At 44.0% G+C, this 20,924-nt stretch overlaps 1 protein-coding gene and 1 long non-coding RNA gene across 2 annotated transcripts in view; one reads left to right on the forward strand and one right to left on the reverse strand.

Moving 5' to 3' along the window:
* Positions 1–20,924, forward strand: part of LOC134754507 (uncharacterized) — a 100,188-nt gene that overhangs the window by 11,140 nt on the left and 68,124 nt on the right. The gene's annotated exons all lie outside the window — the stretch shown is intronic.
* Positions 1–20,924, reverse strand: part of LOC134754433 (ankyrin repeat domain-containing protein 17) — a 65,535-nt gene that overhangs the window by 2,879 nt on the left and 41,732 nt on the right. Inside the window, exons 19-43 of the mRNA XM_063690763.1 lie at positions 20,263–20,430; positions 19,903–20,051; positions 19,682–19,784; positions 19,017–19,235; positions 18,663–18,935; positions 18,046–18,214; positions 17,332–17,569; positions 16,805–16,937; positions 16,557–16,657; positions 16,179–16,407; positions 15,559–15,705; positions 14,736–14,852; positions 13,157–13,311; positions 12,038–12,199; positions 10,530–10,652; positions 9,870–10,019; positions 9,580–9,736; positions 9,110–9,218; positions 8,599–8,792; positions 7,465–7,557; positions 6,692–6,775; positions 6,087–6,233; positions 5,403–5,586; positions 4,873–4,961; positions 1,297–1,494 (exon numbers count right to left, since the gene is read on the reverse strand). Coding sequence (XP_063546833.1) covers positions 1,297–1,494; positions 4,873–4,961; positions 5,403–5,586; positions 6,087–6,233; positions 6,692–6,775; positions 7,465–7,557; positions 8,599–8,792; positions 9,110–9,218; positions 9,580–9,736; positions 9,870–10,019; positions 10,530–10,652; positions 12,038–12,199; positions 13,157–13,311; positions 14,736–14,852; positions 15,559–15,705; positions 16,179–16,407; positions 16,557–16,657; positions 16,805–16,937; positions 17,332–17,569; positions 18,046–18,214; positions 18,663–18,935; positions 19,017–19,235; positions 19,682–19,784; positions 19,903–20,051; positions 20,263–20,430 — 3,891 coding nt within the window. The remainder of the gene's footprint in view (positions 1–1,296; positions 1,495–4,872; positions 4,962–5,402; positions 5,587–6,086; positions 6,234–6,691; positions 6,776–7,464; positions 7,558–8,598; positions 8,793–9,109; positions 9,219–9,579; positions 9,737–9,869; positions 10,020–10,529; positions 10,653–12,037; positions 12,200–13,156; positions 13,312–14,735; positions 14,853–15,558; positions 15,706–16,178; positions 16,408–16,556; positions 16,658–16,804; positions 16,938–17,331; positions 17,570–18,045; positions 18,215–18,662; positions 18,936–19,016; positions 19,236–19,681; positions 19,785–19,902; positions 20,052–20,262; positions 20,431–20,924) is intronic.

The following is a 20,924-nucleotide window of genomic DNA, read 5'->3' on the forward strand; positions in this document are numbered from 1 at the left end:
AGGCCGGACGACCCGATAGTCGGGATCGTTGTACTACAGCTTTACATGACTAATTTTTTGTGGCCTAACGCGGATGTCTTCTGTGGCTGGGTGACAATGAATATGTTAAACAATCTTTCCATAAACCAAACATTTCCAGCGGTAAGGTCTTGCTCTACGGTTGACTCAGTCATATTCTATGGGAATGTTACTATCTATCTTCCCATTCAGTGCGAATGTCAATGGGTAATGTGTGTTTCTATTAGAGAATGGTTTAAGGTTCTTAATGTATAATAAAGCAAAAAATAAATTCTTAAATAAAGAGACGCTGCACGCGGACCACTGTGTCAACCGGATGCCGAAGCTTAACTATTCAACTGACACCGACTGAAATTAACCATTTGAGTCTCGCGGACACGATATCGTCTCGGCAGAAAAGTTACTTTTAATCAGAGGACCACGGAACGCACGCTCGGAGTGTCAAAAGTCAAAAACCCTTGGGACTTTTTGACATTGTCTATGGGACTCGGGGGCGATGGCAAAGCGAGTACGTAGTCTGACTTGGCGGCGCCGTCGTTCTACACGGTTAATAGATGGTAGGATCCTATAGAATAGATGAGCTATACGCGTGCGGCCATGAGGGACAAAACATACGCAATGCGACAAAATAAAATCACGTTATAACATTCCTAACAAGATACCAAAAACAACCGTAATTTGATCGGATTATTTGTTACCCACCATAAACCATACTAAATTTACGGTGGGGAATAAAAAAAAACCGGCCAAGTGCGAATCGGACTCGCGCATGAAGGGTTCCGTAGCATTACGCAAAAAAATCTCGTTTGTTGTATGGGAGCCCCACTTAAATATTTTTTTTATTCTGTTTTTAGTATTTGTTGTTATAGCGGCAACAGGACGGACAGCGGAGTCTAGTAATAGGGTTCCGTTTTTACCCTTTGGGTACGGAACCCTAAAAATGTGAGACTGTGACAAGGACAAACAATAATAGCGCTTTCTCTGCTACTCCTACTGAAAGTTTCATAAGTGCACCTCGTTCGGTCATTTCCCCCCAACGCTCATGACTGATCCAGTTAAATACTAGATTCATATGGCACAGTTAAAATCGTAGTGAAATAATTCGGTCTCGGCATACTAGTTACTGCATGTGTACCTCTAGTACTAATTACTTTAATGTATATTTTAAACCATTTTTAATTGGAACAAGGATTCGTTCGATTTCAAAACAAAATAAATTGAACCGTATTTCAATTTGTTTCGTATGGTGGGGACGTCTTAGGATTATATGATAGTGACCTGCTGCTGGTGCTTGTTGTGGTGCATGGCGTGCGGGTGGAGCGGCGCGTGCTGGTGCGCGTGCGCGGCCATGTGCGGCGCGCGCTGCGCGAAGTCGGGCGCGCGCGGGTTGAGGCGCGACACCTCGCTCACCGCCACCCCCGCCACCCCCGTCACGCCAGCGACGCCCGCCAGCCCCAGCCCGCCGCCCATTGATACCTAAGGGGAAACGGATGTTATGTTATTCCGAAGTTATTCTAACCTATGGAGTCTACGCGGTCGGTAGCCGGTAGCGTATTGGCCCGCAGGTGCGCAGGTGGGCGGCGTTTTTTACTTTATTGTGATTATACTAATTATGTTAAAGTAAACCACGAATTTGACAAACTGTCAGAGTAGTTTGCTAGTAATCTAGTAGTTATTTTCCGCTTAGCGGGCTCATGGAATCCTAGTAGAGGAGGTGAGGAGGAGGACATTAAATAGCAAGCTCTATTGGCTTCGTTTCCCTACTTATGTTCGTGGTAGTATATAAAATAATTCTTTAAAAAAAAAGTAAAACCAACTTAAAAAAGGATAAAATAAAGTATATCTCGTTTTATATGCGTTAACAACTAATACGTTAAAAGTCGGTGCCAAGCCAAATCTTAAAAGCGTCAACACGCCGTCAACCCTGGTGAAAAGAAAGAAAGAAAACTGTCTATTAGTTGCTGTGATAAATGAAAGACGTGCGCTCGCGTTGTAACCATTTAATGCACTGACTCGCCTAACGGTACAGGAGCGAAAGGGACAAGTTGAACTAACCTAACATCCCTCCATCATAAATCCTTAATACTACTTATAATTAACGCGGGGTATTTTCCTAAGTTGAGCGTTCCGAACGCTCTCACTGTCTGCTGGTACCTCGGTGGCAAAACCGTCTGGCTGGCGCGTAGACTTCGACTCCTGTTGCGCAAGTGGAACGTTCGATGACGGTGGTTCCGCCGGGGCGATGGGTACGGTGGGTGATAGTAGCGGAGGCGGAGCGTCAGACGTGCCCAACGATGACGGTGTGTGCGCAGCGCCTGAAACGCGCGGTATCTGTGGTGTGGATGGCACGTGTTGGCTGCCTTGCCCGGCCGTGGTGGCTTCTACCGGATCGGAATCGGCTTCCATCCACTCCTCACCTTCCTCCCCTCCTAATCTCTGATCCGCAGGAAAAGGGAGCATCGCCCAATTGAAGCATCTGTCCTCCGTATCTTCGTTGAACCTATTGGTTGAGGTTCCGATGTGGCCTTTGTATCTATATATTTAATTTTTATGTTTCTTTACAAGTTGATCCTTTTCCGGTATGTATATTTCGTATAAACCAGATTGAACAAGTGGCTAGCTTTTGCTATCTGGGCAGTATTGTCGACCAGAGTGGAGGAACGGAAGCGCAGACATTGAAGCACGAATAAACAAAGCCCGAGCCGCATTCGGCCAGCTTAAACCTGTGTGGAACTCCTCTACCCTGACGAGAAGAACCAAAGTGAGGATCTTCAATTCCAATGTAAAGGCCGTGCTGCTGTACGGGTGCGAAACCTGGTTTGTCCGCAAAGATCTAATGACGAAGCTCCAAGTGTTTGTGAACAAATGCTTAAGGCAAATCCTTCGCATCTTTTGGCCTAACTGGATCACAAACGCTCACTTATGGAGAATAACCGGACAAACACCCGTGCACAGGGAGATACAGACGCGGAAATGGCATTGGATTGGACATATCCTCAGGAAACCTGACACCCACCTATCCAAAGTGGCCCTGACCTGGAAGATGCCCGGCAAGCGGAAACATGGTCGCCCTAAATCCACTTGGCGTCGTTCTGTGGAGCAAGAGCTGGGTGTATTGGGGATGGGGTGGGAGGAGGTTACCCAAGCTGCCCAAGACCGTAGTCAATGGAAAGACAAGATTCGGGCCCTACACCCCAGCAGGGGGTAACAGGAAAAGAAGAAGAAGAAGAGATATTTCGTATAAACATCGGCCTAACTTATTTTTAACGATTCCTTTTAACCACTTATTATTATTAACTATTTTTATAAGTACATGTTCATTAATTTAAAATTCTACATTTCGGTTCCCCTTATAATATTTAGCCTGCAAATACTGTTTAGAATTTACATTACTTTGCAAATCCGTTGAGAGTGAGGATGGTGCATCATTGTTTACTAGCAATAAATAAAACCGGTAACGTAGTGGGCAGCCGATCATTAGTTCGGCCGGTGACTTGTCCGTTGTTGCATGTTTGCTATTTCGGTATCTGAACAAAAATTCTTGTAACCGGTCATTAGTAATCTCCCTCATTGTTTTACCCTCCATAAGCAACCCCTTAATATGTTTTTTTTTAACATTTTCACATAAATTTCAACTTGGCCATTACTCGATGCTGAATAAGTTGGAGAAGTTATGTGCGTTATGCCGTTTAATCTGCAAAAATCTTTAATTGCTTTTGATGTGAAAGATGTACCATTATCGGTCACTAGAGTGTGCATTATACCAAAACGAGACATAACCTCTTCAAGTTTTGTTATCACCGTCGCACTCGAATGGTTGCTAGTTAAGGGAAAACATTCGACCCATTTCGAAAATGCGTCCACCAATATAAAGAATATGGTATTTTGTATGGGTCCGAAAAAATCCAAATGAACTCTGTACCATGCCTCGGTCGGATACTTCCATACCGTTAACGGCGCACGCGACGGTGTCGGTTTACATTTTAGTTAGGGGGTATTGTAACTATTTGGCTTGACACCGACTTCAAACGTATTACTTTTTAGCGCATATAAAACGGGATTTTATCCTTTTTGCAGTCGGTTATCCTTTTTGTTAAAGATTAATTTTATTTTTGCATTTTTAGTTTTAAGTTTTTATTATAAGTGATGCATCATTCTGCAAGGCTCCTTCCTGTCTGGCCAAACTGCCATGTCACTAAGCATTCTTGCGCTTCGGGTAGGTACGATTCAATTCAATTCAATTCAATATATTCTTTATTCAAATAGGCCTAGCAACAAGAACTTTTAAATTGTCAAGTTTTAAATATTACCTTAATCTAAATATCAGAGCAATTTATTTATTCTTAAAAACACGTTTCAAGTTTCAAGGTCTGGATCTGAAGCCATCAACATTTTAGGAACTGGACCTCATGGAACCCATCATCAAAACTGGACCTTAACACAAATATTCCTTCAGAACTAACTTGCTTAACAAACTTAACGAAATGGACAAATCGCCAGAATTGAAATATGCGTTGTCAAAGTCCCTTTCTGGTCATCATCAGCAGTTCCACTTCATCAAATGGAACCGTTTTGGATAAAAATGCTCGGTTTATTGACGAAAATAATAAATCACTATATGTATCCCTATAAGATTTGAGGAGTTCCCTGGATTCCTAATGGATCTCATCATGTGAACTTGGTTTTAACAAAAACGGGACCAACTTGGGACTATACACATTTAAACAAAAAAAACTATTCTCTAAATTGGTTCACAAATGACGTAGTTCTGGGGTAACACATACAAAAACATAAAAATACGGTCGAATTGATAACCTCCTCCGTTTTGGAAGTCGGTTGAAAATAAGAACTTACCATCATGTTGTGTCCATTCCTGGAGTTGTCTTGATAGATAGGTCCGTTTCGAGATAATCCACTCATGTCCATCGTATTCACACTGTTACCTAAAAATAACACAAATAGTTTAAAAATAATGCAACACCCCTGGAAATTATTCACTGAACGGTATTTGCAAGTAAACTGTTTTCCACTCATGGTACGGAAAATGTGTAAAACGACATATTGACAGTTTTTTTTTAATAAAGGGCATTCACTACCTCGATAAGGTAGTGAGTGCCGCGTCAGTTTAAAAAACAGTTTTTACAATATTAAAAGTGAGTATAGGCAACAACAACGCCGCAAAGATATAAATTTAAGTCTGTGATTTCTGATTTAAGGTCACACACCCATCGTCAAGTATCGACAATACATCAACATAGAAAAAAATGATATATTGAGCATTGTTGAAGCTTTTTTACCTGTATGTGCAATTGGATGTGGAAGTGCGATAGTTATCGAGACGTCGGTTACGGCTACGGAACGGATAGTAGAGATAGTGGACTCACTGAGCGAGATGGGTGGGAGCGGGCCGATGGGCAGCGGCTGGTGGAAGGGCGGCTGCGGCGGCTGGTAGGCGGGCGGCGGCGTGGAGCCGTGCGAGGACGTGCGCGAGCACGGCGAGCAGCCGCCCGGCGCCGCGCCGCGGTAGCCCGGCGCCTTGCTCACGTCCACCTGCTCGCGGTACACCTGCTGGATCGGACGTGTCGATGAGCTTTAAGGACGAGGCGGCGACATACGTAACATAAATAGGATTTGTCACAGATGCCACTTGATTGATTTATAACAAATATACATTGACAGAATGATTCATTTGAGACGTTTTGTTATGTAAAAGTTTCTACTACTCTACAGTGTTTATAAGACAAAAGTATAATTATTTTTCTTTGTCTGCAAATGGTTCGCATTATTAAGTATTATTGCGTTTTGTACTAGAAAAAGAAAAGTTGAGGGTGCAGTCATCTGCATTAAAAACAATATGTGCTTATCATAAGGAACGTTATTTTTAACCAAAAATACCTTTATTTAATCGTCTACATGTATATTTGTGTGTAGTGTATGTACGCATATGTGCGTTTGCAATGTATGTACCTGTCGAGTGCACACAAACACAAGTTTGGCCAGTGACGGCGTGTAGAAAAGAATAACAAGTGGGTGGTCACGGTATTGGTGTAGCGGTGTAGGGAGTGTACCTGGTGCGGGTGCGGCGTGTCGGCGTGCGCGTCGCCGGCGCCCCACATGCCGCCGCCGGCGCCGGCGCCGGCCGACAGGTCCTTGAACAGCGAGTACTCCTGCGCGCCCGGGCCCGCGCCGCTGCCGCTGCCGCTGCCGCAGCGAGACTGCGACCACACATACGGTTACGAACAAGCTGACACAGTATGCTATACCGGTTGACCATGTGAGGCTCAGTGTGCATTAATATTATGTTGTATAAATTCAACAGTTTATATTGAATTGAAAGGATTTAAAATAATCTTAAAAAAATGCTTCGGCAACTCAACAGGTTATTATTTAGTCAATCAATCGTCTTCATAAGTATATTAAACAATTTTTTTTGCTAAAGGGGCCCACTGACTATGAGTCCGCCGGACGATATCGGCCTGTCTTTTGTTCGGAACTGTCAAATTTTTGTTCTAACTGACAGGCCGATATCGTCCGGCGGACTGATAGTCAGTGGGCCCCTTAAGAAATATACAATGAAGGTTGGTCTGGCTCCTACACTAGGCTCAGCCTGTCTCGTAGGTAGGCAAGACTCAATTGAGTTTATATAATTTAAAAATAAACTCTATCTTATTACCTGTGGCGTCGTATTAATGTGTAGTGCAGAGTTAGGGTTGGCAGTGTTTTCTTCGCTCCACTGGCTTGGAGCTTCTGGGCTTAGCTGTAACATGGAAAATTTATATCAATTCATCATCACTACTTAAAATTATCTAACCTACATACGTCCTCTGCAACCCGTAGCATTTGGCGTGCTTATTGCTTGACGGCATTTTCTGCCGCTTAACCTGACGCCTTAACCGTGTCTTAGATGCAGCAAATGTACACATGTCGCATCCCATAAAAGACACCGCCCTCTGCGCCAGGAAACCAAGATTAGTCCGTCAGGTCTTTTACCGTCAGACCGAGACTAGCCTGGTGGTTCCAATATGCATGTGATGGCATTGCCGGCCGCAAATTTTAATTTATAGAGTGGTGTCTAGGGAAACGACCTTTGGCAACTCAGCCTGTGGTGGCCGTTCTCCTCAGCCATCACCCCGCAATTACACATACGATGCGCGTTGCAAATTTTTTCATCCTAACCTTGGGGCAGTTCAATTTTGTCGTTATCCAGTAACATACATTGAAAATTCTACAGCTTAAAATATTCGTTTTAACTACCAACCAAATAAGTTTGAAGCACAGCGCGTTTCTTGAGCAGGCTCAAGGCCACAATCGACAGGCTGAGATGAGGAATTAACACGTATATGAAAGTAAAGCACTGGATTTGTCAGTGTCGTAAAACACCTCACCTGCTTCGAACTTCATCAGTCGGTAGTCGTAAGGGTATGGGTATAGTGTGGAGTGTGTTACCTGCGGCACGTCGGGCACGCGCTTGTCGTCGTCGTGGCGGGCGGGCGGCGACGCGGCGGGCGGCGCCGGCGCGCTCGAGGGCGGCGTGCTCGTCTGTCGGAGAAAATACTACATGTATTCCATGTTACCATCCCTTACGATGTACGAGTACGGCGTCACGATTCATTTCTGATATTTAGTAGGGAGTCAAGACCATTGTTTAAATTGAATGTTATATGCCACCTACTCATTATCATTCTACAAACAAACAGTTAACATTGGTTTGTTCTTACATTTTGGCTTGTTATTACAATTAAAGTTGGACAACCGTGAAATTACCTCACGAACTATCTAAATAAACCCCCAAACAGGGTATATATTTTTTAAATTAAGGTAGTATGTAATAAAAATAGTTTTAGTATAAATAACCTAGCTTTTAAGTAACAAACTGTTAGTTTGGAACACCGTGCTGAATAAAGAAATTATTTAATTTAATTTAAATTCTAACGTATGCGGAGTGAAATTTAGATAAAATTCAATGTCGTATTAAATAAAAACAACATGGTTATTTTTAATAATTTTCCTTTTTTTTCATAATGTTACAAGCAAGGTAAAGTATACTCAAATGCGAGATTTTTAACGGCAGTTATGGTATTTTAAAGCCATCGGTGTCGAAAACACAAATGTTACCATTTTTTAAAGTTACAATTTTATCTTCCTTTTTAGGAAACGCTGTATGCTCGACATATTTCACATTGTAGTCCGTTGGACCATTGGTGTTCTCAAAATAATAGTTACCTTGCCATGAATTTCTATTTTAAGTGACATATGATTAGTCCCCCATAAATCCCTTACTTTTTACATGTTCAAAACTTTGTCCAGATTTTGCTCCGCATACGTTAATGCCTCGGCCATGAAACGCACACACACACACCGAGCGTGCACGTTCAACGATCGCCTTAGGCTTACACCGGTTAAATGTTTCGTGGTCAAACATGCACGCTCGGAGCGTGTGTTCCTTGGCACTCTGGTACGGGCACGTACCTGCCGCCCGGGGCGCGCGTAGAGCTCGTGCGCGGGCAGCGGCGCACCGCCGGGGGTGCAACCGTAGCCGCAGGTGCGGATGAGCCCCGAGTGGCGGCTGTAGGCACATACCTGCGGTTTGGGGCGCGCCTTAGGTTCGGGCGTGGGCATTGACGGAGCGGGCGCGGGCGCGGGCGGCGCGGTGAGCTTGGCCGCGAACGTGTTGCGCGTGCCCACGATGGCGCCCGTGTATGACAGCGACGACTTCACCGGCGTCCCGGCCGCCGTCGCTGCGGGTGTGGCACGCTTCTCGACCACTGACGCTGCTGTTAAATAATAATCATGTTTTGCTTCATTATTAGTTTTAGAATCTTAAAGAAATTCGGATAACGATTTATGGGCTAAGTCCCCGTATCCCAGCAAGCGCAAGTAGGTCTAAACTGAAATCTTTTGACCTGGCCAGACAACCAGTCGCGTATTTAGGTTAAATGTACATAATCGATCGAAACTTGGAAAGGTACTAAGGACAGAAACCGTTTTAAAGTAAAAGCACATTTTTTAAAATTATAGGCGCGAGGTCTAATTGAAAGTATAGGTAAGAAGCGTGTATTGTAGATGTACTCGTTGATGTATAGGTAGTTACCGTGCGTAGTTAGACGGAGAGCCTGCGCGCGGGGCGCGGCGGCGTGCTTGGCGGGCGCGCGCGCGGTGGGCGTCGCGCGGCCCAGGGGCACGGCGCTCGGCTGCTGCTGCTATTGGCATTTCAATTAATCATCACATGCACGTATAGTGTGGAAAAAAATTATGGGCCCTGGAGAGAAAGTACCTTAAAACCTCAAGTTAGTTCATTTACTTCAAGGAAGCATTCTTTTATTTTTAAAAAGAAACAAAACTGCATTAAAAGTTCGTCTAAAATATTTTTAAATACATACTTTACGCGTCTCAGTATCCCTTTAGTCTATGGCCACAACCATACACCCCCTTCTATTTAAAGATTGGTCTTTAATGGATGTCGTAAGCTGCGCATAGCGTCCGATTGTATGTAATGATGCGATGGGAAGCAGCAGATGCGACGTTAATCCAAGACATAACGCGTAACGCGGGCTAGCATACCTTAGGCGGTGCCTGTTTGGGCTGCTTGGGCTGCAGCGGCGGCGGCTGCGGCGCGGGCAGCTTGGCGCGGGGCAGCAGCGCCGCGATGTCGGCCTCGGGGTCGCGGATCATCGCCGCTATCAGGCTCGCCGCCTGCTTCGTTGCTTCCGCTGAACCCCTGTTACGAACACATTTTATTAACGGTGCACTTGTTTTTGAGTCAAAAAAAGACTGTTAGATACCTCGAAACGTTCAATATATCTACAATTTTAATTTGTACGGGAGAAAGAGAGTTCAGTGGGTGTACATACTTGATGGTGATGATGCGCTCGCCCTGGCCCTTGCCCTGCTTGTCGACCTCGATGTGTGCGCCGGTGGCGGCGCGGATGGCGTTGATGTTGCTGCCGGCGCGCCCGATCACTCGCGAGATGGCATGCGCGCCGACCGATACTTTCTTGCATCTGTAATAAACAGCATCATGCCAATAGAATCCTAGTAAGACTAGCTCAAACTGCCTGCTTCAAACCACATCCTATAACTGCAGTCTACGTACAGATAAGGTTCGCTGGGCAACCGCTGATAGCTGCAAATTTGGCTGTTCAGAACCCGCCGAGTACCAAATGAGTTTGACGCAAACCAACATAAAGATTTGAAGACTGCAATTTACTTAAGTAGTATACGCAGAAGACGGGTTTATCGGTACTTCTAACTACTGCAGTATTTTTCTTAAAGAAAATTGGATCTACTTCACAAGTTATTACTTACCCATATCACGATGATCTTATCGGGCCCACTGATTATCAGTCCGCCGGACGATAATCAGTGGGCCCCTTAAGATTATCAGTTAGAACAAAAGTTTGACAGTTCCGAACAACTGACAAGCCCATATCGTCCGGCGGACTGGTAATCAGTGGGCCCCTTTAGGAACGATCATTTGTTAAACTTGCCCATCTCTATTTTTGCCAACTTACCCTGGCTCAACGGTAGAAAGGGTCTGCACGCTCGACTTGCGCACGACCTCTTTCCATCCTTCCTCTCGCCGGCCGCCCACGCACCCGCCCTTTGGCGACGTACTCTTGCCTTCCAACTCCCATCTACAATATCAAGTATATCATGTTCATTCTATTATTTTAATAAGTAAGAAAATATGAAATGCAATTTTATGATGGTATGCTTTGACGAATAGTATAACCCAAGTACTTTACAATGATTGGAAGTAGTCATTGAATATCGATTCGATGCACATTTTCCTTAACTTCGACAAGTGAATTAGACAATAGACAGTGTATATTAGACATGTTTAGACAAGTGTAGATGTCGAAAATACGATTTCCATAGTTGCTACACTATTAAGCATATGTGCATCGTTGTGTGGTGTATAAGTACACTTCTAAATTATTTTGTTTAAATAAATAATTTGAAATTCAAATGTGCATAAAGCTGTTATGCTTAGCGCGGCAGTCGGATGACCTGCATAACTGCAAACGTGAAAGCGTTACTAAAAAAATATGGATTCTCAATTATCTGAAATAACTGAATTTAATTTTATATTTTATTATTACTGAGTTACTGAACATGGGTGCAGTAAAATGCATTGAATAAAGTGGCAACTACAACATGCAAATGTTACATTAATAACCAACTTTTTCACTATCAATGAGTGCATTGTCCCAAATTAACTAATGGCCTAATGGTATTAATTGGAGATAATTTAACCATTTAATCACAATGTTCTAAAACTTATCTCAATTCGTGATACTGTTACCGTTTGGACTACTCGCAACAATTAAAACACATGCATCAAACAAAAACACTATTGTACCATGCAAATACAGTAGTATCCGTATATAATTAGACACTTTTAAGCACTCGGAAATTTAAGGTGAGATTGTTTGGAGTAATGACGGTCAACATGTGCGCTAGATGAATGCGATGAAAAGGACGCGGGTATTTCGTAGTATTCGTACACACACCAAAGCATAATGACATAAGTATGATTGATCGCGGATCCATTTAATCGTAGAGTCTGCCAAGCCACGTTCTAATACTATTTTTTAAGTTCAGGGGAGATCTGAAATCAGGTTAATTTTACACAAAATAAAAACCCTTTTTTAAAGTGTGCGTAGCATAAGCTTGACGGAGTCTACCAATAACATAAACTGAAATAAGGCAATACTTGTTTTTACGTTTCTGGAGACTTTCAATTTTACATAACGGTACTGACTGGTAGAAACTGAGGAGATTACTCTTTAGCTCTTTAGTGAGCAGCATAAACATATTTGCCAATATGCATGAAACAAAAACGCGCAATTATACCGAAAGAAGAATGGAGACTTAATGATTCATAAATATGCGAAATTGTCCAAAAGGATAATGGATCAGTGTTGCCTTTCTTGAGTTTATATGTCCACGATTTGCCCTCGTGTAGTGCCAAATAGTGTGTGTCGCTAGTGCACGTCGCCCGCGCATGATAACTTACTGGTGCGTGGCGTGCGTCTTTTTGTTTTTGTCAGTCGGGTCATTGTCCTCTTTCTCGGCCGTAAACCGTGAGGATTCGAACACTTGACTCTTTCTAGAGCTACTGCCATATTTGTTTACGTTCTGTACTGTTATGCTCTTAGGGATATCCTCTTCGGGTTTTCTGGAAGAATAATATTTATCGTGAAGCCTACTAAATATGTTAACACTCTTATCGATTTATCAATGGTGTTAGGAATAAGATTCTGCTTTCGTTGGTCAATTACATTGTTTCTGGTTCATATAGTTACAAAATCATTCAAATCAGATACGATTCCACGATTATTACTTTAGGCATACAGCGTGATATTGCCTAATATAAATACATACCTATATGTATAACTAATGTTAAATATTTATGCAAGTACTTCGCGGAAGACATTGCGTCGAATTTTGCTCATGAGTGTTCCAAGAACGGACTGCGACATTAGTTTTTACTGAACTGACAATATTTCAAGCATTTATAAATTCCACTGAATCGCAACCACTACAAGCATGCAGCCTTTTATTACTGGCAACAAACACCTCAACCAAACCACTTCATTATTGCTATTGGGTTTCGTTTTATCAGCAAATTACAGGCGTTCAATCTACCGAAGCCATATACCAGTATTGCCTACATATTAACACTCCGGTTAGCTAAGTAATATCAGAGTATTGTTATAATATAATTCAATTAATAGCTTAGTATTTCGGCAATAACAGACAGAAGCAGATACATGATGAGCACAAAAAGATGACAATGTTACAATCTTTATTGGCATTAATCGCGTGAAGATATTCATGAAGCTCTACATGTGTAACCTACTGGTGTCTGTACTGCCTTGAGGTTACTGTTATTACAAATCGGCATTACATATGCTGTTTAACTTTATCGCCTGTCAAGTGGCTGTCAGTCCAACGTGACAACTATAAAAAACACATGTGAGATACAGAAATATGGATTAAAAAATAGAGACCCATAATTAGTTGGACTAGCAACCTAAGACAAGTGGCACGCCGCCTGCGCGACGCGGTTGATATCTCGCTATAGAATGTGAATAGTTCCTCCCGCAGTAATATGGATGTGGCATGCACTCACTTGTCCTTTTTCTCGGGCGGCCGCCGCTCGGGCAGGAGCGCCGGTTTGACCGGCGTGGCCGGCGGGCTGGGAGCGACATTTTCCTTCTCCTGTTTCTTGTCTGGTTTAGGAGTGCTCTCTTTTTCTGGTTTACTCTCTATTATTTTGGGTTTAGTCTGAAGAAAAATAATGTTTCGTATAATTTCCATTGCTGTTGTTATAAACCCAAAATAAGGGCACCGTTACATAAATACTAAATTGAAAAAATCCATGAATCTAGTATAACTGGATCGGTCATGAGGAGTGGGGGAAAATGACCGAACGGGATAGTCTTATGTATCTTTCAGTAGGAGTAGCAGAGAAAGCGCTGTTATTGTTTGTCCTTGTCATAGTTTCACTTTTCCACCGCTGCCACAACCGAGGTTGTGGCAAACAAATAAGTACGTGACATGTCATGTTTGTTCGTTGCTTGAATAATTATCGTTGTTTTGTATGAAATTGTGCTTTCTCTTATGAAATATAGTGATGGTTAGCGTTTTGAATGCTTGAACTTTGATAAAATACTGGTGAATTGTTCTGTAATCGGCTGTAATAGCCGCTCTGAGCAAAAATATGAGATCATAACCTTTCACACGTAAGTACGGTATTTTACACCTTCCTCTTAACGCAATATGTGAGAATAACATCGTAAAATTACGTTACACTCAAAGCAATGTAGAATCAAACGATTTCAATAAAAATATCACAATTATTTACGCAAATTAACAAAACATTATTTGTAAAATTATCCGCCCAAATTACGTAGGTAGGTAGGAGTCTGAGGTCAGCCATTTTTAAACTTCTTCTTAATTTAGCTGCATAACAATCATGTTAGGGATACCAGATGAAAATATCATAATTTTATGGGTAATTTTGACCTCGAAATTTTTTCGTACTTCTAATTCCAAAAAATAAATAAACAAATGTTGTGAAGATTAAATGTGGTGTACATTAATTGGTGTGATTGAGATTTGTGACTTCTTTAAATTAAAACCCATAATACATTTTATTTTACGTTTTATTTACTAAACATGTTTAGTTTTGTACCACCTGCGCGAATTATAGGAGGTATTTCATTGTTTATACGCCTTAAAAGAACGGCCCATTGACATTTTATTTAACAATTTTTTAATACCGTCAAACAAGCTAACTTTGCCTCCAGGGTAATCGCCCCGTGATATCAAATATTGGGGTAATTTTTACCAATATGGTATCCCCACGTTTATGACGTCATCTATGTCTATCCCTTACGAGCGCACGCGTATAGCTGGTCTATGTAATGCTAGGTCTATGAAAAAATCACATTTCAAACTGCCGACCAAATCATGACGAGAATTGTGAAAGGACCACGATGACTGCTCCTCAATTCATCACTTCATTAGCGTTTAGGGGAAATTAAGTACCTAGCTCACAAGTACTTACCATTCTCACCAATAACAAAAATAAAAGTTATACGTTTTTGAATGTAAATTTTTGACGTTGGACCTTTTTTGTTATACTTCGCCTTAACAACAGATATTTGATAATATAGAGAATTAACAGTTAGACGAAGAAGACTCACTTTGTCGGGGTGTTTGGCGGGCGGGGCGGGCGGGGGCGCTTTCTCATCTTTCCTCTTCTTCTTGCTCTTGGCGCTCGCGGCCGGCGGCGCCTTCACGTCCGAGGAGGAGCATGAGCCCTGCACATCACCGTATTAAAATAAGCCTTCTTTTATTGTTTAGGATAGATTATATTTAATAGTACATTACTACAGAGGCCGTGAAGTAAGGGTTTGCCGGCCGAATACATATAGACAGGATAGTTATGAGTGTTGAGAGCGCGAGGCCGGCGCGCGCCCTGTTTGAACAGGCATCGCGTCGGCATCACGCGGCGCGGACGAGGCGCTGCGTCATGCCGTGTGTTTGGCCAAGCCTTTATAGGCGTAGTGGCAGACTGTCATTACGAACCATAAAGCAAATAGTGCCTATAGTTTTTTTAATGGCTGAATGCCATGATCCTGTTTTACAAATATCTATGAATGGAAATTAAAAAAGAGCACTTTGCCGGTCTAGTTGAATTTCAAAAGTCTAGTCGCGCCTGAAACGTGATACTTCGCAGCCTATTATAAGGAACATAATATCAATATTTTATTGCATTTTTATGAAAAATCTTTTATATCTTAATACTGTTGGAAAAAGCTTTCTTGCCAAAATATTTTCAACTACATTTTACAGTATTATTTATTACTAAAAAAACAACAAAATTATACTGCAGACAGAAACCCTGCAAAACTGTTACAACAGTTAGGGCCAGTTGCACTAACCACACTTGACAGACTGATCAACGTTACTCACCATTTCACTATTAAACATTACATTACATACAATCAATTTTATAATGTGTACCTGCGAGTTGGCGTCGATGCCGGAGTCGCCCTCTTCCTTGGCCTGCGGCTCGTCGTCGGGCTCGCCGCCCTCGGAGCACTCGCCCAGTGCCTTCTCAGAGTATAAGGAGTTCTTGTCGTTTTCCGCTTGGAGCTTGCGACGCTCCTCCTGTTAATGAGCATTACATTTTTAAAAAGGAGTCGAAATCAAGTTACAATTCATTTTTCGAATACACATGGATCTCATCTTAGCATTCAATTTTCGAAAGACTTTTATTGTGTTTAACAAGTTGAAGAAGAAACTAGGCAGCAATACGTCATGGGACCCAAACCAGGTATGTATTTCACCAGGCTGACACATGACACCTGACAATGTTCTGTACATTTCCGGGCCAATAATTAACATATTTACTTGTTGGACCAGAAATGTACGGCGAATTGTCAGGTTACAATTATCTTACTGGTGAAACAGGAGCCAGATCGTCAGTAACCAGAAATAACGCACTACTACCACTAGAGCAGGAAAATATAAACATCATAAACAACGTCATATTATATGCGCCCCAGAGGCTTCAAATAGCAACGCGGATGTACGGTGCGGGAGTCACGTTGCACTGGCAGGAGTAGCTGTAGGACACTGACCATGATGGTGACCTTCTTCTCCATCTTCTTCTTCTTCTTGCGCTCGCGGCGGCGCGCGGCGGCCTGGCGCCGCGACTCCTCGCGACAGCGCTCGGCGTCGAGCTCCTCCAGCAGGATGGTGGCGTTCTGGTTGGCGCGCGCCGCCTGCGTCTCCTTCGCCGCGCGGATCGCGCGCACGCACTCTTGGCATTTCTCTAACAGTTCCTTGTCCGATATTGTGCAGATGTACCTTCCAAGATAAAAGTTACCCCGGTTATAATATAATAATCGGAACTTGTACGTGCCGATTCAAAAATCAGCAACTTTACAAGACCTTGACTCTTGTAGTTACACTTCTAAGCAGTTAAATTTTATTAACTTAAAGTGAGCTTAACTCACCTCGTCATTTCCTGGTCAGAGGGAAATTGCGTGACGACGCCGACCATCCACTTGACTACTTTAGTGTGGCCCTTTCGGAAGGCGGCCATCAGGCACGATACCTGCAAGACAACAAGTATAGTTAACCAAATGTTTGTTAACGGTTTCGGACTTGGCAAAATTTTTGAAATTGAAACCTTTCTTTCTCGTTCGAACATCTATGGTAGGAGCCCGTGTACATATCAGTGATAGTACATATAAGCGTTTACCTTTCTATTGTCCTGTGAGTCGATGTCCGCGCCGGCCGCGTATAGCATCTCGACGACGGCGAGGTGACCGCCGTTAGCGGCCAGCCAGAGGGGGGAGTTGCCTTTCTTGTTTTTCACTTCCACCGCTGCTCGCCTACGAATTTAAACCACATTCAAATCCTGCTAACTTTACATGAGCAGCAATAATCATGAATGTATATCTATTTCTTGACCGCCACATCCCGTTATAAATGACAATGCGTAACAGATAAAACGCACCTTCATATATTCCGATAAGATTGACTGTTGTGAGTTATGGAAAGTAGGGGCGGTTAAAATGTTTACAGCGGTCGCCGGTGTTCACTTCCAACGTTTGTAGAAAAAGCCAAACGAAAATTAAACAATGTATAGAAATTATCATAAAACATCAGTTTTCGTTACATTTGTCATCCCATACATTTTTACTTTTGAATTGGCGTTTGTCAATATAGTATTTTCCCTTGGTAATGGAGGTATTGTTTGCGCTTTATAAACAGTGCTCTGCTCACCTCTGCAGAAGCAGCTCGACGAACTTGGTGTGTCCCTTGTCGGCGGCGATGGTGAGCGCGGTGTCGCGCGAGGAAGGCACGGGCGGCGCGTTGACGTCGGCGCCCTTGTCCAGCAGCACGCGGCCCACCTCCACGTAGCCGCCGCTGGCCGCCTCCATCAGGGGCGTCAGACCGGTCTTCGCGCGGTGCTCCACGTTCGCCTTGCGGTCTAGGAGCAGGCTCACCACCTCGTGCCGCCCTGTCCGAGTACACGGTGGCGAGTTAATACACAGACACAGACGTAACGCACAATACGTTATCTATTATTACAATAATATATTGTAATAATAATTGAATGTAATGATATAAATAAATGATCGCATTAGCCAGGTTCACCGGACGAGCGATCTTGGAAAGTTAATTAGCTGTGCATTTTTACTTTCGTCCATATCCCGCGAGACAGAAAGACAACTTGTCTGGGCTCGTACCAGGTCAGAGAGCCGTAAGCTGTATCTGAGCTTTTAAGCTTGGTCAGTGTCAATCGACCTATGTACAGTCGCCATCAGATTATATCGGAGCGGCCAAGATGCTCACAAATATCTGAACACGTCTCTATTGTCAAGGCGCTAGAGTGCGTGTTCAGATATTTTTGAACGCTCCGATATATATCTGATGGCGAGTGTTTGAGATTTAAGATGAAGATGGAATGAAATGAAAGTGGAGCGGTTAGAATACCTTGGAAGCAAGCGAGCGTGAGCGCGGTGTTGCGGTTGGTCTCGATCTGCGCGTTGATGTCGGAGCCGCAGTCCAGCAGCAGACGCACGGCCGCCGTGTGCCCGTTCATCGCCGCCAACATCAGCGGCGAGATGCCGAGCTTCGAGCCCGTGCGGGAGTTTATCTCCGCCTGATCACATACATTTAACTTGCGATACTAACTTCGTTTGTACTCATCATAATAATGTCAAAGTATGATTTGTGGTGTGGGCAGTGTTGATAACATGGTTTTTGTGAAATTTACACATTTTGCGTATTCAACACGCTTCATCATTGAATCAGTCAATATATTCCCATTTTAAAATCCAATTCCAGAAATGTATAAAAATAAATGACCTTACAATATATTCACTAGACTTATATTCACCGGGATATAGACCGTGATTACCTTTTGTATTATTTGTGAGCTCCCGATATTTCGACGCAGTTACATGCATCATGTCATGCATGTCATGACTGCGTCGAAATATCGGGAGCTCACAAATAATACAAACGGTAATCACGGTCTATATAAGTCTAGTGAAACTAACCGTGAATCATTCCAAACTCTTACAATATATTGTAAAAATAATAAGTACCTGGTGGTGTAAGAGCAGCCTGATGATGTTAACGTAGCCGCCGGAAGCGGCCAGCGAGAGGGGGGTGTAGTCGGAGACGTTCCTGTGCTCCTTGTTAGCGCCGCGACTGAGGATGAGCTCCACGACCTCGTAGCGGCCGCCCGAGCACGCCAGCGACAGCGGCGTGTCCTTCGTCCGCTCCGACTGCGCCTCGATGTCCGCGCCGTGGTTAAGGAGGATCTCCACGATCTTCTCGTGTCCCGCGGTCGCCGCTAGGATGAGAGGAGTGAAGCCCTGGGGAACAAAACAAGTTTAGGATACCTGCAACAGTTGCAACCGCTTCAGACATTTAATCTAAGAAGTGTAGTAGAGTACCTTCTTGTCCCGGTGCTCGATGTCGGCGCCGCGGCTGAGCAGCAGCTCGACGAGGTCCTCGTGTCCGCCGGCGCAGGCGAGCGTGAGCGCGGTGTCGTGGTTGGAGTCGGTCTCGCCGTCCACGTCCATGGCGGAGTAGGCGGCCGGCGCGGGCTGCGGGGGCGTGGCCGTGCCGAACGCGTCGCCGCCGCGCGTCCGAGACCCGCCCGTGAATCGACCCTGAGGAAGACGCATCATTATGTTCTTCTTCTTCTTCGTATTAGGGGCTATATAAGGCTCCAAAGCCTATGTATCACTGCGACCATCCCTGATCTAGTGTGATCGCGCCACCTACTACAACTCTCGAACCAAACCTGCAACTTCAAACAGCTGCAGGATCTTCTTGATCTCGAGAGACTAACTCCTCCGGGCGCAATATGTGTCCGCCCAGGATTAGGTCACGAGTACGCATTAGGCAAGGGCACTGTGAGGATGTGCAAGGGCGTCTCCTCTGCCTCCATACAGAGTCTGCACCGCCCCATCATTATATTAGCCGAATCGAAACTACGACACGACATGTACTGTGAAAATATCACAATTCAACTTTCTATTCAACATAGGCATCTTAAGAGATGTCGATGGAATATTATTTTAGGTCCGTGGTAAAGATGTCTTTGATTATGTACCTTTTTCTTGACTCCAGTGGTGGGGTGGTCCCGCTTAGATTGGGGTTGGGCGGTCTGGGGTTGCGTCACCGCGGGCGTGTGCGGCGGCACGAACGTCGCCGACCTGGATAACATAATTCATGTCAGAATCTAAGGACCCGAGAATACGATAAAGTAACCCTCACAAAGCACTCTTTTCTTGTTTTAGTTCAATTGTTATTGATTGATAAGATTGTTCTCACCGGTAGTCGTCGGCGGGTTGGGGTAGGGGGTGGGGTTGGGGCGGGTGCGCGGGCTGGGGGAAGGGCGGCTCGCGCTCCGCCGGCTCGTGCTCCAGCGTGGGGTCCAGCGGCGAGATGCCGCGCACGCGGTACTGGCACCCGTTGCTAACCTGTGTAATTAGATACTTGTATTGTAGTTGGACATTCATTCAATACAGTGACATACACCCCTAGTGTCCTACGGACGCGGTAGAAAAGTTACGCGTGGCAGGACTACATGGCATGACGCTGGCGCGCAATCGTTTAAAGAGCTCTACATTTGTAACATGATCGAGTTTAGTTTGAAATATCTGGTGTGGTAAGGTAATGTTGAATACTGACCGCCTGGTCGCCGTGGTGGTGGTGGTGGGGCCTCGCCCAGTCGGCGCCGAGCGCCTGCTCGGCCACGGCAAGCAGCTGCCGCGCCTGCCGCTCCTCGCCCTCCTCCTCCGCCTCCTCCGCCTCCGCGCACTTGCTCGAGAGGATCTCGTGCGACTTCTGCTGCATAACCTGTAACCGTCCACGCATCACGACGACAATATTACATGTTATCTGACTAGGGATGTGAGCGACTGCGCTAACGGTTAACCTGTACACTTCCTGCGATCAAAATTATTAAGATATGATCATTCAAGAACTGTGATGTTGATCAACTGCGGGTTTATTTATTTACCTAGTCGGCTCATAAGTTCTGTCATATACATAGTATCAAATAAAATCAAAAGTTTAAGTTTATTCCGTATCATTTGTACAGCGTTTGAAAGCTTATAAACTAGAGAATCTAAATGTATAACATTTATTCAAAATGACCGCCATAATTATCTACACAGGCTTGAAGTCTTCGTGGCCAGTCGCCAATGGATTCACGCACCACTTTCATGTCGATATTGGCCACTGCCGTAGCAAGAGATTTTTTCAGCGAGTCTAGATTTGCATGAGGTTTTGAGCACACCTTTTCCTCTAAATACTGCCATATTTTATAGTCTAAAGGATTAAGATCTGGG

This window comes from Cydia strobilella, chromosome 2 (assembly GCF_947568885.1).
Source record: "Cydia strobilella chromosome 2, ilCydStro3.1, whole genome shotgun sequence".
Lineage (NCBI taxonomy): Eukaryota > Metazoa > Arthropoda > Insecta > Lepidoptera > Tortricidae > Cydia > Cydia strobilella.